The sequence below is a fragment of the Grus americana genome, chromosome 4 (genome assembly GCF_028858705.1).
Source record: "Grus americana isolate bGruAme1 chromosome 4, bGruAme1.mat, whole genome shotgun sequence".
Taxonomy (NCBI): Eukaryota; Metazoa; Chordata; class Aves; order Gruiformes; family Gruidae; genus Grus; species Grus americana.
Genome location: NC_072855.1, coordinates 33,386,556 through 33,404,824, shown reverse-complemented (window position 1 = coordinate 33,404,824; position 18,269 = coordinate 33,386,556). Strand labels below are relative to the sequence as shown.

The 18,269-nt window shown below is 39.8% G+C and overlaps 1 protein-coding gene across 2 annotated transcripts; it reads left to right on the top strand.

The window, feature by feature from the left end:
- The first annotated feature begins 13 nt into the window (after window positions 1-13).
- Window positions 14-17,714, top strand: ASAH1 (N-acylsphingosine amidohydrolase 1). Of its 2 annotated transcripts, none has more exons than XM_054824234.1 (14): window positions 14-159; window positions 5,102-5,148; window positions 5,345-5,435; window positions 6,686-6,772; window positions 7,744-7,822; window positions 8,728-8,802; window positions 9,622-9,667; window positions 10,948-11,092; window positions 12,278-12,332; window positions 12,532-12,613; window positions 13,231-13,362; window positions 13,596-13,719; window positions 14,261-14,317; window positions 17,562-17,714. In XM_054824234.1, exons 1-14 carry the CDS (start codon window positions 88-90, stop codon window positions 17,709-17,711), a joined length of 1,242 nt encoding a protein of 413 aa, XP_054680209.1. In that variant the 5' UTR covers window positions 14-87; the 3' UTR covers window positions 17,712-17,714. The 2 variants fall into 2 exon arrangements, with proteins under 2 accessions (XP_054680209.1, XP_054680210.1); XM_054824235.1 differs by lacking the exon at window positions 17,562-17,714 and adding an exon at window positions 14,986-15,804.
- Window positions 17,715-18,269: the final 555 nt, after the last annotated feature.

The following is an 18,269-nucleotide window of genomic DNA, read 5'->3' as shown; positions in this document are numbered from 1 at the left end:
CGCTGCCGCCTCCCTCTGACAGGCGGGGCGGTGCGGTGTCATGTGGGCCGCCACACCGGGAAGCGCCTTGCCGAGCCGGGAAGGAGGATGGCGGGTTGGGCGCTGCTGTCGCCCGTCGCCCTGCTAGTCGTAGCGCAGCTCGTTTGGGCGCCAGACCCGGTGAGTTTGGCGACGGTGAGGGGAAGGGGACGGCGCGGATCGGATCGCCCCCCGACACACACACACGGCGGGGGTGGGGGGGAGATGGCGGGGTGGGATGAGGCCCGACCCGCCTGAGGCGGGCCCGGTGGGTGTGAGGGGAGCTGGCTGCTGCCGCTCTTCCCCCACGCAGGAGACTAAGAGTGCCTTTAAATTCACGCGTGGGAATTTAAGGTAGCGTCTGGCTGCCCTCACGGACTTCGTAACTTTTAAATGGCTCCTCTGGCAACCGGCGCGGCCGTGGCTGTGGTTTACAAGTCTCGGTGTTGATCGGGTGTGTTTTACTAGTCCTTGTGCATTCCTGCCTTCAGTTTCATATACATCTCTAATGTAAATAGTGTAATGTTACACCAAGGCAATGATTTTCGGAAGGGAAGTTAAGAAGGGCTTGCTAAAAACTACATACACTTTTGAATCTGCTTAGTCTATTTGCCATAGCTTCACCTAAGGGGAGAAGTGTAGAGCAGGTGGGCTTAGGGGGTAATTTTTGGGTGGGTTTTTTTTTATTTTGGTTTGGTTTTTTTAACTGAATAGGTGAAGTATTTAACTTCTGGTGGAATTGTGAAGTCCAGGGGAGGGGAGTTATTTGGAACAGGCCGGCTTCCATCTCCTGAGCATGCAAACAGCTATTCTTGCTTCCTGATGTGTTTTTTATTCCTGAAGCACCGAAGCAATCTTTCATCTCTTCAGCTTCTGAATCTCCTCATCCTCTGTGAAAAGGACAGATTTTTAAATACCTCTGGATTTCAAAATACTCTTTTGCAATATATTTTTAAGTATTTTGGGAACATACAATTTTCTGTATTATTTTGTGTTTGCTGTAAGACTTTTCCTAGCAAATTATACTGAATTCAGGAAAATGTGTATGGGTTTTGGGAGAGGGGAGAGCTGCAGGAAAGGCTTTGGAGGACTGCGGACATCTGGACGTTGCATGTTCCCTTAGCATCCTGAGAATCAGAGAATTAGGTCCTCTTCTCTTTTGTGCACCCAATCTCATCCTCCCCTCCAAGACCAGCTTCCCGATGCTGTAAGTCAGTGCCAGCTTAAAACACCTTCAGAATTTTAACCAAAAGCTTCCTGGGGTGTGGAGTGGGGGAAAAAGTGCCAGCTATCAGCAAAGTCTGTCAATAGAGCTTGATTTTGCATTTGATTGCACTTGGTGCATCTTCACACTTGCACAATATCCACTGGGTGTCCAGGTTGCAGGTTGTGCTGCTGTGCAGCCAGGTATCAGGCTTGGATATTTTATTTTCAGTTAAGATGCTTGGATACATTGTTGTTTCCCTGCTACAGCTGGTTGGGTTCTTTCTTTTCATTAACAAAGAACATGGAAGCTGAATGCCATGAATTACGTTAGGCCCTCTCAACCATACTGAACTTTTTGTCCAAACTGTAATTTAAATTGGCTTGGTCCTCATTTCTTCATCGCTGCAAGACTACTCTTAACTTCCATGTTCAGAAACGTGAACAGCGTTGGGACTGCTGCAGCATGCCGGACTGCTGCAGCATGCCAGACTGCTGCGTTGGCATCGTCTCATAAGGGAAGAAGAGCAGAGAGAAAAATGTGTTCGACCAGAGTTCATAGACCAAAAGATGCTGAATGTAACAGATTATCTGAAAGAGGTTGAGTGCCGTGTCCTTAAACAACAGAATCATATTTCATAGCTCAAAGAGGTCATTTTATATTTATTTTTTAACCATGAAAATGAGAAACACTGAATATTAAGGAAGGATGCCAGAGATGGTCCACCGCCAAAATATTTTTGAGGGTAATAAAGTAAGTGCTGGAACTCTTTAGGCTGGACAAGCTACATTCAGCCTATTTCATATTAGTGAAATCAGGCCAGGTTTTAAAATACTTACTCAGCAGTCATTAAACCGTGCATTAATTTTCTTTACTGCAGTGTATAATAACAGTTATTACTTGATATTTTTTTCCAGGTAGCAATTAATCTTGACAGTTTGCTAGCTATTTGGTTACTGTTCTGCTCTACTTTTTTTTTCATACAATTGGTCATAATATAAATGTTCTGTGCTACTTCCATTTTTTCTTATTATTTCTGTCTTTCCCCATACCATCTTCTTTTTCTCCTCCACTGTGTTCTTCTTTTAGTGCTTTGATCCTATGCTGCCATGCATCCATTTTTGTATCATTACATACATGCAAATTTGAAAGTCAGCAGTACATCAGATAATCAAAATACGCAACCTACTAGTGCATTTAATCACCATTCACGAAGAGCTGTATTCCTCTTAGGGGGCTCAATGCATGTTTGAAAAGCAAATTTATAGTGATGACCTCCTGTTTGGAGCCAGCTTCTTCTGGCTTTCTCTAGGAGACAACCTCTGGTTTGTCATGTTAGAAACTTCCATGCTGGAAGGCTGCTCCTGCTTCTCAGAGAGAGCATTTATTGTTCCTCTTCCAGTGTCAAGCCTCTGCAGAAAGGAGGATCTCGCTGACCACAGCAGTAACTTCATGGCTGCTTATTTCAGTCTGGTGATAGAAAGTGCCTGGCGGTTTTTCTGTTGCTGCAAGAAAATTCTTTAGGTGCCTTTTTTCTTTTTACCTTGTCAGAAAAGTTTGCAGTTAGTCTTTAGCTGATTGCAAAAGGTAACCATTTTTTTGTTCCTCATTAGAACTTTGTATAAAAAACCACTAAAACACTTCTAGTTCTCTGGTTGTCTTGACATCTTTTAAAATTAGTGTTTATGTGTCAGCATATAATAGTTTATCTAAAGAAACTCTTAATAATCTTGGCTGTCTTCAGATATCTCAGTCAATGCTAGGAAGATGTACGGGTTGTTTGGGGGTTTATTGGTTTCTTTAGCTTGCTTTATACATAGACGGGTGAGAAGTCGAAAATTACTGACATGTAAGGAGGGAACATTTGCTTTGTATTTCTCCCGTAACTCTTCCTTTAACTGTCTCTTTCCCCACCTCTTTTGTGGCTTAGGTTGCAAAGGACTGGGAAGATAAAAATAGCTTCAAATACAAGATTAAAATCTCAGGAGAGAGCATCAGGAGTGACATAACATTTAGCACCTGGAACATCACGTAAAATCCTCTGAAATCAGTTTCCATGGTCACCACTGTTTCTTCTGTGTATGCATGGGCTATACAACTGAACTTTCTTCCATTTCGGATAATTTTTTGTTATAAGCTTTATCTGTCAAGAAGCATATTTTGACAACAAATATTTCCTGAAGGGCCAAATCTCTGCATCCATTGCAGTAGGACGTATATGTAATGTCATTTTTTCTGATTAATTTTAGTATTGCAGGATGAAAAATGTCACAAGACAATTGCATTAATACTTTTAAGTATTTGCTTGGCTTTGCACAAAGCCTCTGACTTTTGTTGCCTAATTAGTCATCTGATATACTCCCCTACCCTCCTTGTTTTGAAACTTCCTCATTTTGAAAATTAAATGGCCTCTTGTGTTTGACCTTTTGTTCCAGCTATGCAAAGGCTATGACTGCACTGCAGTGAAATCTAGGAAAGACATAGCTGCTGGTCCTATGCCTTTGTCTTGCGTGTAGGAAAAACAAAATTAATCTCGTGCTTTCTCCCAGCTACTGGAAACAATACAAAAAGAAAACACATGATAACACAGAGAAGCCAATCCCACTTTAACATTCCTGTTTCCAGTTGTAACAAATAATGCCAGTGTTTAGAGTCCGTGGCATTGTGTAAGACATTGTGTTTTCTAGATTAATGCATTAAAAACAGATAATGTGATTAGCCCAAAGACAACATGGACTTCAATTATCTTGTTTGTCCCAAATACGTAGCTGCTAGAGATCTTGTCTCAGTTTTTACTGGAGCCAGAATGCATTATAAGGACACACTAGTAATCTAATTAGTGCAGCCAAATAAATATTGGAAATCAAGGGTGGGGAGGGGGACAAGTGGTGGAAGGATCCCTACTCCTACATATTTTTGTTTCTGTTCTGTCTCCCAAACATTTGTGCTTTGGGAGCCTTTGTATGGACTGCCGGAAGAGCATGTGTACCTCTCCTTTTTCCCAGTGGGACATACTGTGCTCTTGGGAGCTTACTGCTCTGCTCAGGTAGCTCGAGGACCAAATCTGGTCTGCTCTTAACTGGCTGGAACCACAAGTGCGGCTAGCAGGCATTTGCTTGTATTTCCCTGGGTAAAACATGCAATTATAATTATGGCATGTATATGCATATGTTTATGTATGTATACACATGCTTTATGTAGTCGATGGGAAAACACCCTTGCATTCACTTTGAGTATGCCTAAATATAGTTCTCAGACTCTTATTTGTAACTAGCCATGCTTACAGGAATGAAGGTAACTAGTTTTTAGTTATATTCCTGAAATGCACCTCTCATAATATTTAGCACCAGTTCAGCAGCGCTTTTCCACACTAAATAAAAAGTCATGCCGGCTGAGTAATTTGCCCGAAGTTCAGTGTGTTTTCTCTGCCCCAGCTACACAGTGAAGCTTAACACTAAGCATAATTATGAATGATGCTATAAAATGAGATTATGAATTGAACAAATGGAACAAACTGGTCCATACTGAGATTTAAGGTTTCTGAACTTGTCTAAAGAGTATACTTTCAAAGTGCTCTTCATTGAATTGCACTGAATAAAAATGGGTTTGTATATTTATCATAAGCTTGTGCTTGCCTCAGACTACAGTAGGCAAGCTGTCTGAAGGTCTGTCAGCACGGGGAAGTTGCTGTTTGTCACCTACCTCTGGTATTCTCTGCACCCTTTCCAAAGTCCCAAGACTTTCTCTTCCTTTATTATCAAATCATTGTGAATTAAGTTAGCTGGCTAGTCCTAAAGGTTTCATTCAAAACTAAGTCTGCTAGAATAATAAAGTGTTTTAACAAAGCAGCTAAATAGTAATGTTTCCCTGCCTTTACAGTATGGAGAAGAATGCAGGAGTAAAACATACCCTCCTTCAGGACCAACGTAAGTAATCTAATTCAACTTGTCTAAAAAATTACAGAAAAGTAGTGATTTGCAAGTCTGAACAGGGTTTTTTTTTTTTTGTAATTTGTTCCTGTTGCAGATCTAGAAAATGCTAGTGACAGGTGGGAAGCACCTATTTTGTCAAATGTTTTTTCAAAACCACCTTTAAATTTGAACTCTGATACTTATCTTTCAGGTTCAAAGGGAACGTACCCACATATGTCATAAATCTTGATTTACCTCCCAGCAAAAGATGGGATAACTTGATGCATGACAAAAAGACAGAGGTATGAAATGCAGAGCTTGCTTTGAAGCTTAGCAGGAATAAAACTAGTACGTGGCCTTTTATTTTGAAAACAGGTTCGGAAGGGAATACCTGTGCTAAAATTCTCCAAAAGGGATAGTATTTCTAGTTGACTTTTTTAATATGATTCTAGACTAAAAGAATTGATTGAGTAAAACTTTTTTCTGTTCAACACTTGAGCTCACAGCATCAAGTATAGGGGCACTGATGTTTGGGATGTAGAGAAATAAACATTGGTGCAGCAATAAAGCAGGCTTTCATTTACCAAAGCTCTTTACTCATGAAGTAATACAGAACGAAGGGGGAGGAGTACACCAAAGGGACAGCCTCAGTGAACTGAAGTAAAACTGAGGCAGAATCCCTTCTCCTCTGCGCATCCCTGCTTCTCTCATCATCTCATGCAGTGGTTTGAAATGGCGAGGGGGAAATGGAGAACTGCTTGCCCTTCTCAGGGATGCTGGTTGCAGCACTGGTGTTTACACAGCAGAAATAATTTTTTAAATACTTGAGCCTATTTTAAACTACTTAGAACAGCTGTTCTTCTGAAGGTTGCTGAAAATTCAATTCAGTAATGCTTAATTTCTCAAAAGAGGCCAGGAATTTTTCCTGTATCCCTGCTGACTTTGACCTTTCAACTCTGAAAGCCAGGCAAATTCTACTCACACTGTAATATTTATTTTAAAAGTCTCGTTTAAGCCAGTGGACGTTGGAAGCTTCAGGTTGCACCTTAAATTCTGAAAGGTTTTATCTTTCATGTACTTTGGAGTTAGATCACATGGAGTGGAACTCTATTTGTGGCCATTCACGTCACAAATGGAAAGCATGTACTTTTATAAGAAGTTTATTGAATCTTTTGGCTTCAAGAACATAAGTGCTTAAGCAAAAAGGTTTTCATTAACATTTTTAAAGATAGTAGAGTGCAGAGTATTAAAATGTCATCAAAGGAACAGAAGACGAGGATGGCTTTTTCCTGTAATTTGTTTTCTCTGGTAGAGGGACATGTTGGAGCTCATCTAGAAAGTTATTTGAATAAAGCTTGAAGAGTGACTCTTTAATGGGGAGTTGGGGGGGGGGTTCTCACCGAGAACATCACATTTGGCACTTTCTTTAAATACATATCTTTTCAACAAAAATGTGTTTTTGAAAAGTATGTGAAGAAGTTCTGTTAGTATTAGTTCTAGCAATTCTTATGCTCAAGATCTTCTATTCAATAAAAGCCCTTGTTCTTTTTAGCTGAAGACTGTGGTTCAGAATATTAAAGATATAGCAAATACCTTCTTCCCCAGTGGCAAAGTTGTTGACATAGTGGATAACAAAATAGTAAGTATTTTCAGCTTAATTATTTTAATACTGTATGCTCTGACTACCAGAATTAGAATGCTACTAAATTTGGCAACTAAGAACTTTACAAGTGATAATTCTTCCACTTCCAGAACAAAAATGCTGTTTTGAAGAGTTACTCTGAAATTTTGCTGCCTTGGTGAAATTTTGCCTTCTTGCCTACTCTGAATTACTCTGAAACCTTGAAACCCTCCTCCTCTAATTTTTTCTAAGAGTTTTTCAAGTTTGGATCAGTCATGCTAGACATATATGCTACTGACTTAGTCACTGTAGCAAAATGCTTCACTGAAATTCTCTTTGCCATGTTCAACTCCTTTTAAACAGTAGAATAAAATCAGGTTTTGAAAACTGTAGTAGATGTCCGATTAAAGGGGCAACTTTGAGCGGGCTTCATCTTAAAAAATAATATGGTTCTGATTAAAATAGGCTTTGGCATAGAATCAGGACAGGGGAAACCAGTGTAGCAGTAGAGACAGCAGAAGGTCACATCTGTCCCCCACCTTTATTTACAGCAGCCTTAGGTCATGCTGGCCACACTTCATTTGTACCCCTGTGTGCCTGAGTGGGGTTGACATAAAGGTAGCATATACAGGTAGTCAGTTAGGGGTTCCCTTAAACACTGACGTCAAGCTCAGTTCCAGTTGAGCTCTTAACATACGAGAGTCCTACTTCACTCTGTTCTGTCTATTGCTGCTAACGATAATTAAGACACTCTGCTAATCTCCGTTGCTCACATGTCAATATTTTGATAAGTCATAGCTTTTGCTTTTCCTAAGTATGTACTTGTCTTTCAAGTACTCTACAAACATGCTCAAGTTCTGCAGGCTGCAGAGGAATTAAATACTAAATTTAACAGTTGTGAGAAGGATCCACCTATTGGAGAGAGGTTTGTTTTAAGTAACAAAATAGCATTAATTTACACAAACAATGTACAAAACTTTTCCTTTCAGGCTCGTCTGACTGCCACGCTTCCTTATCCTTTCAATGAAGAACTCCAAGGGATTGCAAATTCATCTGGGATTCCTTTGGGTAATGGTTTCCAATACTTTATTAAGGTAGTGAAAAACTAGGAATCCAGGCTGGTTTAAAATTAGTATATGTACCAATCTGCAGTATAGTTGTAGTCGTCTGTGACTTAAATAAATTGTTAATTAAGTAGATAAAGCAATAAATTGCATCTCACACTAAATGCAAACAGTATTTTAGAGGAGAATGGCAATAAATCACATAAGCCTGTCGTCAGGCTGGGACTTCTCTGTGGAGCTGTAGCTTCTCACTCCTGAGTTTTGGGAACCGGAGTGACTCTCAGCTCCTGTGCATCAAAATTTGGGGGAGATCCTTGATTCTCATTGGTTTCCCATTCAGCTGTGTGGCTGCTTTTGACATAGCAAGAAGGCAAGACTCAGTTTCATGCTGAGCTTTCTTTCCTTTGTGATCCTTGCCACATCTCCTGCCTGCTTTCTGCACCTCCTGCAAAAGAATGCAGTTCCAGGTGAGAAGTAATCACTGGATTCTTCCAGAATTGAGACAGAGAAGGTCCATAGTCCTGCTTCCACTGCTTCCCTCAGACAGGAGCAGTACCTCTGGTGCTGGTCAGAAGCTCTTGCATGGGAATAGTGGTACATGTAGCAGCTTGCTTCTTTAAAGTGAATTTTATAGCTTGTTTTGAAGTTTCCAGAGGAGGAAGTAGCAATGACTGTCAGCCTTCTGTATGGTAAGGCAGAAGGCCAAGGCATTCTGATCCTTCTGTTTGCCTTTCAGGAAGCTCTTGATTTTGCTGAACTGGCCGTTTCAAAGATCAAATGAGATTTAAACAGAAGTTCTTAAGAGAAATATTATAGAATGCTGAACTTTGCAGTATGCTTTTTTCTAAGCATTTTTTTCTGTTCATGGCGAAAGTTTCAAACTATTGAACTTTTTTTCTTTTGTTCTAGGAGAAATTGTGATTTTTAACATCTTTTATGAAATTTTTACTGTATGTACATCAATAGTGGCAGAAGATAAAACAGGTAATGCAACCCAGAATAGTGTTAACAGTTTTCTCTTATGTAGGAGAGGGTCCTCCTCAATTATACAAACATAGTCCTTCTCATTTGCAGGCAAGAAGGTCTAGTAGAAGAGACTAAAAGCAATGATAATACAAAGGTATTCCTTGAGAAGGGAATAAGAGATCACAGGTGCCTTACGTTAAAAAAAGGAAAAAATACTTGCAAGGATGGGTTGTTTCTGGTTTTGTTGTTGGGGTTTTTTTTGTGGTTTGGTTTGGTTTTGTCTAGGGGAAAGAAGCACCAGCCAGACACCTGATACTATCTCAGTGCCATGAGGGATTCTAGTGCAATCCATTTTGCATCTAGTTTCTAGCTATCTCACATGTATGGTGCTAGGGAAAATGGATAGTCTGTTTTAAGAAAGAGACTCTGTCATTCTCTTACCCAGTTCTGCAGCCCTTGTCTGCACCTGTTCCGGCTTCGGAAATTTCTGAGGGAGTCTCAGAGGGCTTACAAATGTCTCACTTTGAGAGAAGCTCAAGGTATTACCATTGCATTAAGATAAGGTGGAAAGCATCTGAGGCTGAGATGGACAGCAGTTTACAAGATTACTTGGTTTCAGTTATGGCAAAACACTTCTCTGATCCAAAACACCCCACCATTTTTCTGTGCTTATGAAAAGGGCAACTAGGGAATGTTATTTTCCCTGCTTACTTTCCCAGATAGTTTTCCTGCTTGCTCATTTCCTGGGTTTCTAAGCTGAAATGTATGTCTCTCTCTTTAGAAAATGGTATTTATGTATGTATGTATTTATTTATTTATTTATTTATTGTTATGTAGGGAAGCTATACCATGCCAGAAACTTGGATTTTGGACTCTTTCTTGGGTAAGTACTTAAACTTGTGCTTTTTTTTTTCCTTTTTTTTTTAACCCTAAGGAAAAAACTAGCTGAACTTGAAATATTTACATGCATTCTTTGAGTCTAAATGATGAATTGGATGTTGTTAAGACTGTGACAAGTAACTCTGCGTTGCATGTTGTGAAAAAAAGCTAAAATGAACAAAAGAATCTCTGAGGCGCATTACATCCTGTTCTTTACGTGATGGGACAGAAGCATCAATTTTATTGTATGCAATGTGGATTGGATTGGGGCTTGGTTTTGTGGTTGTTTTTTTTCCAAATTATCCGTCGTTTACTGTACTGTGCTCTGCTGGCACTTCCCATCATTCAGCATTTCTACTCAGAAGGCAGTGATTTGTATTCCAGTGATCTCATTCATTTGGATACAAACTCTGTAGCTTGTTGCCCAGCACTGGATTCTCTTTTAGTTCTCATTTCATACCTCGTGATCAGGTAGTTCAGTGTTTGCTTTTATTATGCTAGTGTATTTTGTGACATCACTCATCCAGATGACTCTCAATGCCCAGATAGAACTGAAGTGTCCATCTTCATGAAAATTCTTACCTACCTATCAAAAACTCAAACGTTGTCAACTGTGACTCCACCTGTCCCTTGGTTTGGCTTGTGGTGAACCTCTCCCACTTGTCAGAAATACTGGGAACATGGTCCCTGGAAATTAAGGCAACCTTCAAAGCTGCTCCCAGAACGTGGACTATTTGCAGAGAATTCAATGGTCTGCTAAGTGTTCTTTAGCACTCTCTTGCTACAAACTGTTCTGGCTTATTTTACAAACTAGGATTGGGACTTCCCTTCATGTAGAGCAAACCCAGTAGTATGTGATTTGTTTTCTCCCTTTGAAAAATAAGAATTTGAGGGCACCAGCTCATTCTGGTGCAGAACAAGCTACACATGCTTTCAAGACACAGTAGGTTTGGTGTCACAGGCAGTACCCATAGCGGCCTCCCTTTGCCAGCAGGAACAGAATAAAGTTATGTGTGTTCAAAACAAAGCAACTGTAACAGTCATGCTGCTTAATACCGAGTGGTGTATATGCTCTTGGTTCGAACAAGACTTGGTTCTTTTCACTGACTGCCTATGCATTTAGACGTCCTAGTTGTCCCTTGCTCAGGTGACTGCTCGGCAGTGGCATTGGCTGACGTGAGTAAGATCAGAGGACAGGCATCATATACAGGATATGTGCTGTGAAGGAAAGTTTTAAAAGCAACTGAAGGAGAGAAGTTTTGAATGTTGTACCGTCTTCTGCAGGTGGGATGTTAAAAATAATTCCTGGACTTTAACTCGGGAACTGAAGCCTATAGTGGTAAACTTGGACTTCCAGAGAAACAACAAAACAGTATTCAAGTCTACGAATTTTGCAGGATACATAGGCATGGTGTCTGGAGTCAAACCAGTAAGTATGGGGAAGGGGGCTTGTCAATTTGTTAATAATGCTTCAGACTTTCCTTTAAGATGTAAATTTTCCTGCTTTCATCCTTGGCCTTGGGATGTTTTTTTAATAAATGATCTCTTAATTGTTCTGGTACACAGTATAGCTATTTGAAGAAAGGCAAAAGAAAACAATGCTGCACTCTTCCTTGTAAAAGGAGATTGCCTAAATGAAATATTTATGTTTGGACAATTCTTAAGACCGATGTAGAATTCTGAATATGAACAGGAGTGAATACAAAGTGCTCAAGTGGTTGGAGTTTCCTGCTAGCAAATAGATCCTGCTGTGATCCCAGAGGTGAAACAGTATGCTTGTGCTATTTTAATTCTTTCTCCAATACTTCCTGGAAAAGGAGTCCTACATTGCAAGATTTTTTTATTTATTTTTTTTAAATAGGCACCTGAAATCTAGGTTTAACCTACATCTTAAAAACCAACAGTACCAGAGTCTCCAGCTTAGCACAACTCCTTTTCTACATGCTCTGCCACTATTGTCTATTATAGGCAGTCCTTTTCATAGTAGAGCATTTCTGGCATAACTACCTGCATTGTATCCATTTTTGTCTTCTGGCCAAATAACTTGGGAAGAGTCCATTCTGAAAATGATCCAGTGTAGCTGAATTCTGCTTTCCTCTGAAAGAAGCACTAGTTGAAGAAGACTGGGATTTGAGTTTGAATTGTGTGTTGCAAGTAGCCCAGATGATTGAATTATGTACAGCTTTATGCCCACGTGAACAGCAATCAGGGTGTATGTAGCACTAGGACTTAAAAATCTGCCTTCAAACTAGAATAGTGTTCAGAGGTCTGAAAAGAAGGTTACATACAACAGAGGAAGGAAAATTGGTAATTCAGTGATGCAACAAGGACCAAGAGAAAACTGGCCAGAGGCTTGAGTTGCTTAGCATAAAAGCATGGTTTGCTGGATTGCTCTGCCAGGTCAGAAAGCTGAATTATCATTTCTACTTGCTCAGGCAGTCATAAATTAGGTTCTTCTCTGCATGGGCTTGATCTTGCAGCCCATTACTCAAAGGGGAAGAGTCTAATGAGCAAGAATCCCAATTGGCACATAAATTGCAATGCTGTCTCTTGTTTATTATTGGTATCAATTGGCTGGTGATGGATGCAGGTTGACTTATTTAATGCTTTTCAGGACTTGTTCACTCTGACAATGAATGAGCGTTTCAGTCTTGATGGTGGTTATGTGGGTGAGTAATGCTCATTTCTTTCATTATTTCTGTACAAGTTTTCCAGACCTTGACCAGTTATTTTAATAAACAGGCACACAAACAGTGAAAAGATTCCAGATGAGTAAGATAAACCAGTTCGTATTAAAGGCTGTGAAAGTTTGAATAGCATGAGTGAACATTGTGAAAACAAATTGTTGTAACCAGTGATATTTTGCAGGAATCTTTGAATGGTTTCTTGGTAGAAGAGATGGCATGTGGATGGGCTTTCTTACAAGAACAGTATTAGAGAATGCTACAAGGTATTTCTCCCCCCCCCAAAAAAAAATTCTACTGCTTTAATCTGCTTTGCTTTCAGCTGGCATGAATACTGTAAACATGTGCTTAGTATCTAATGATACAGATCTCTTCCTAGAAGCCTCAACATTAAATAGTTCTGGGTTTGATGGTACTCTAGTGGGGGGAGGCATCACACATGATACCTTAAAACTCCTCAAATAGTTCTCTCAATTTTATTTTATTTTTCTAATTAACCTGTTGGTATCTGAATGCATAACAGCATTCTGCTTCAAAACACATCCAACAGGTAGTAGTATATTATAAGAAGTAAACAGAAACAAAGCTCTCATGCAGTAAATGAACTAGGTGGAATATGACACAGCATGACATTATTTTATTCCTGTTTTAAATATAGAAAAAGTGCAAAAAGCCCCTTGCAACAACCATACTTTCAGTACAGAGTGAGTGGAGGAGTTTTGCTTAAATGCATTCCTTCGTTGCAATACAATCTCCTTGTATGTCCATGAAAGGGGAAGCAAGGTGTAACTACCCAAACTTTTCCTGGGTCTGTGAAACTCATTCTTCAGTACTTGAACCATTTATAGCGTTTGGTAGTCCAACACCACTTTGTTATCTGCAGCTACCAGGATGCAAAAGACAAACTGGCAAAAACAAGACTGCTGGCTCCAGCTTACTTTATACTGGGTGGAAAAAATTCTGGAGAAGGATGCGTGATAACTCGTTCCAGGACAGCTACTCTGGATATCTGGGAGTGAGTATGCTTAACCCAACACTTGACTCAGCCTTCCAGAAGAGGACAAGTTCCACCAATAACGGTGTCCTATGTTTCTTGTGACTTCTGTTGTGCAAGAACTTGCTTCTTTAGCATCATTGAAAAATACCACAGCAAGCCTAAAAAAAAATCTAGCTATATATAGTATATACTATATATGTACTTACTATATACTTAGAGAAGCAAAACACAAACATATACCTCTTTTCCAGCCTTGATATCAAGAAAGGCACGTGGTACGTGTTAGAAACAAACTACGATCGCTGGAAGCCTCCGCTAATCTTGGATAATCGTAGAACACCTGCAATGAAATGCCTGAACCAGACAATGCAAGAGGTAAACATCCTCCAAATACCTCATCGTGCTGTTTTGAAACTCCCAGGTTACAGTCCTGATCTGACAGAGCCAGGAGCATTCGGGGCATTTGCAAGCACAGCTGCGATGACAGAAGTGCCTAACGGGTTTGTGACAATTTGTCTGTGCTTCTGGGTAATAAAGTACCAGGCGGCTCTTTACACAAGTGTTTTGTGGTTTTAGGCTTTCACTTCATCTAATGTTTTCTGCGGCTGCATATGCAGGGAGATAAACCCGGAAATACTTTGAGAGAGATTTTAATTGTTTCCTGAGCTGTTTTATCACCAGTGAAATTCAAACACACGCTGTGAGGCAGCAAACGCTGACAGTCAGGTGTCCCATGTTGTACTGAGATCTCGTCTGCTCGAGTTTTTGCAACCCATGTTCTGATCTCAAGGTGTATGAGTATCATGTACTTTTAAAGCTTTACCTTATTATCCGATTGAGCAGTAAAAGTTGCAGTTGTCAGTATTTACACTAACAGGTTAATGTCTGTTAACATCAATGTATTATTTTCTTTCAGAACATCTCCTTACCAGCAATTTATGATGTTCTCTCCACAAAGCCTGTCCTCAATAAGGTAACGCTTCTATTTTTGCAGAAAGTGTAGAGTGGGGGGTGAGGGGCAGACCACCAACTCCTGTGCATCTGAGGAGGAGGTCACAGTGGTACATTCAGGGTTTTTTAGGTGAACACATGCACGTAAAACCGAACCAAATGCCACGTTAACTTGTAAAAGCAAAATGTAATTGCTGGAATAGCTGTTTTCCAAAGGCCCTACAGCTTTAAAGCTCTGAGTAGCTGGCTCTGGTTTGAGGCAGCATTTCACTACAGACATCTTAAGGACTCTACTAACCTGAATTAACCTGTGATACATGACCTTATAAGTAGTATGAAACACGTTAATATACTTTATGGTTTACACATACTACAGTCACATTCTTCTTGCAACAGAAGATATTTTAGTCTGAAATTGAGGTTTTGGTGTTTAGGGAAAAAAAAAAAGACTAAAGAGTTGAGAGGAGTTTTTGAATGAGAAGTTCAGTTACTGTGTTCAGCAGAGGCAGCATTTTTGGCTGAGGCCACGAGCTATTCATACTTGCATGTTGTTGACTAAATAAGATAAATGCTCATTTTAGTTGACCTGTTCAGTTAGTATCATCAGAGACAGTTTTTCACTGATTACTGTAACGAGGCTTTCTCTTTTTTTTTTCTTCCCCCTCCTTCTTCCTCCCACCTGCCTATCAGCTGACTGTGTGCACAACGCTGATGGAGGTGTATAATGGCCACACAGAGACTTACCTGCGGGAATGCCCAGACCCCTGTAGTCCTTGGTAGTCCTCTACCTTTCCTACGTTGGAACCTGCTTGTCTGCATTGGAGGTCCTCCAAGGAAAAATACTCCTGGAAAAAGATTCCTCAGCCTCACTCCTTTCTTCATAAATCTAATAGCTACACAGAAATGTCAATGAGCTTCTAACACTGGAGGACCCTGTCTCACATGGGACTTTCTTGCTTTCTGATCAGCAGTTTTGCTGACAAGAAAAATATACTAATATACATCTGGTTTGATTTCAGCCATTTCTACCAAATGAGTTCAGCAGTTAGCTCTAGATCTCTTCAGTCTTTGCAGTATTCTTGGTTTGGTTTGTTGTTCATTTGTGCGTTTGTTATTTTTTGCTGTTTGGTTGGGGTTTTTTTTAAATTAAAGTACTCCTTAAGCACACATGAGTTAAAATGGACCTACCAAGTGTGAAAAAGAATTAGGTATTAGAAGGCCACCTGGGACAGTACAGTTATATAATTCTTTTGTATGCACTTAAGATGAATTGCTAGTGTTCTGGTTCAATATGAGAATATCTCTAAGATAACCTGTTATAAAATAACCTACACAGTGTCATATCTAGTCACAGAAACAAGGTCTTAGGGAAATATCAAAAATGAGATCTGAGCCAAAAAAATGTCTTTTCACTGATTTATAGATCTTTCTTGGCCTGTTAACAGATTTTTTTTTTAATGCAGATTTTTCTGTTGAATCAAAAAAAATAATAAATGGTAATACAATAAATATTCTTAAGAATTACCTTCTTTCACCAGAGTACACGTGCACTGATTTCACGCCTCCGTGGAAGTCACCATGCATGTTACATGTCATATGGCAGAAAGGGCAGTAGTTCTGTCTGTGTCACTGGCTGCGACTCAATTCCCATGTCCAGTCTTGTGGTTTGTAGCAGGCAAAGAGCAGACCCTGGAGGGCAAGCTTAGGGGCTATAGATATGATGGGTCACTTATCTTTTCTTAGCCCCCGCAGGAAAGAGGTGCTATTCCCATTCCCACTGAGCCAGGAGTTCAGAGTTGCCACTGGCATAAGGGAAGCGTTTGCTGTCTCTCTGGTGTCTGCAGAGATTCTATCGCAAATGGCATTCTATGTGAAACCTACAAGTTTGTGGCATCCAGTCACAAGATGATTCTTCATAGCCAGGACATGCGGAGCAGTATTAGTGTAGCGCAGAAGTCCAGAGCAGAGGATACGACAGTTTTCTATTCCAGTAAAGTAAGGCTACTGTAAGATTATTTTTTTTAATAATTTGAAATTTAAGAAGTCTACAGAAGGAGAAACAAGTTATTGCTCATAAATCTGAGATGCAAAGTCAACTTTCACCCAAGTATGACTGGCTAAGCGTTATTTAGTATTGCTTCCTTTTCTAAAAGAAACATCAGAGGATAACCTTTAATCATCCCTTGTTTCAGTAACTAGGTTACCAGCTTACAGCAAATGGTAACAGCTCTCTCTCCAACAACACTGGAGGAAGCAGGGACCAAAGGAATACTATTTGCCAAATAACTTTAGCAGCTGATAAAAAACATGGCTTCTGGGTGAAGAAAATTATATTCTAGGCCTGAGAACAATGCCTGTAGTAGCACAGCAAGGAGTCATTCAAAGGAGTGTAAAGCACTAACACATTGAGAGCACACGGAAATCAGCATCCCACTATTTAAGCTGACATTAAAAAGAAAGGGGTAGTCTAGTTGTACATCTAATTTGGGGGGGGGGGTTGGGGGGGTGGTTTTGGTGTTTTGGTTTTTTAACTGAAGCATGCAAGCAGAAGCATGTTAGTATGATTTGTACTACCAGAGTCCATTTGTAATCTCAGTCATGAATACTGAGCCTATGTAAACCAAAATGAACATAGTAGCATGATTTAGATTAGGGAAAAATTAATGTGTAGTGTGAAGTGCAGCTTCTGGGGCATTTGATTCATATAAATTGGTTAAACCAAATGAAATGTTACAGTCTGTACTGTGAAGGGCACATCATATACTGCTGAGTTTGCACCTTAATCTGGTAGGGGGTTGTTCAGATTTATTTGGAAATTAGTTGCATAACAGCCATAATCAAATTACTTTGTCATTTAAAAATAAGTATTAAGTTTACTTGCTTAATTAGTCCTGTCCCACTTTAGCATATGTGGAGCAAGGCAGTGTAGACTATTTACAGTCATTAACTAATGAGCTTTCGGTATGCCCCTTGTGCAAGACAATCCACATTTCCACACTGGAAATTGCTTTCCAGTTGCAAAAGCCCAGCTAAATCCCACGGAAGTCTGTCCAGAGCCCGAATACTGATGCCTGCCATTGACTGAAAGCTGCTCTTTGAAAACAAAACCCCCAGCAACTATGTCTGACTCTATCTGCCTTACTATAGAAAAAGGGATGAATGTGATTAAGTGCTTATTGATTTAACCTTCATCTGTCAACTCTGAAGGCACTTCTTCTGAGGGTTTTCTCAAGCCCAACAAAACATTTAATTTTCTCTTGTTACAGATAGACACATCTATTTCTAACGTCACTATACTGCCTCCCCCTGCTTCTGCTGCCCTAGGCATTGCAATGGAAGCTAAGACCATTTCACTGAGGAAATGTATACGAACTACTTGCAACTTTGGGATTTCATTTAACCTTTTTTTTTTTTAAACAGAAAGATACAAAGAACAAAAATGAGTATGTTTCTTCATACTCATTTGCTGTACACATAGTTGAGGTGCCTCACAAACACTGAGAGGGTGGTCTGATCTAAATTTTTTAGGGTTTTTTTTTCCCCCAGGTCAAGTAAGCAGCCATATGTATTTTCTCTTATGAAGTTTAAATAAGAGATTTACACAGTTTTCCTAGTTCTGTTGTGTAAAATCATCAAATGGTTGCAAAACAAAAAATAATATGTCAACAAAAAGACAAACATTTTTTTTATTATTACTGCGTAGTTTAGTTCTATGAACAGCCGCCTCAGTACTTGAGCTTCCAGCAGATTTTACTGTTAATGTAAATAGAGTTAATCCAGTTTATTCTGAACTTGATTAAAGAAGGCATTACAGGAAAGACAAAGCATTTGTTTGGGTGCTGGCATTTAAATGCAAAAAATGTCAGTTTGCCAAGAAAACATTACACCTCCACAACTTAAGAAACCCGTGCAGAGAAGCCCCATACCATTTCAGGGGAAAGAAGAATGGCATCTCCTATGTCAAAAAGCCAAAC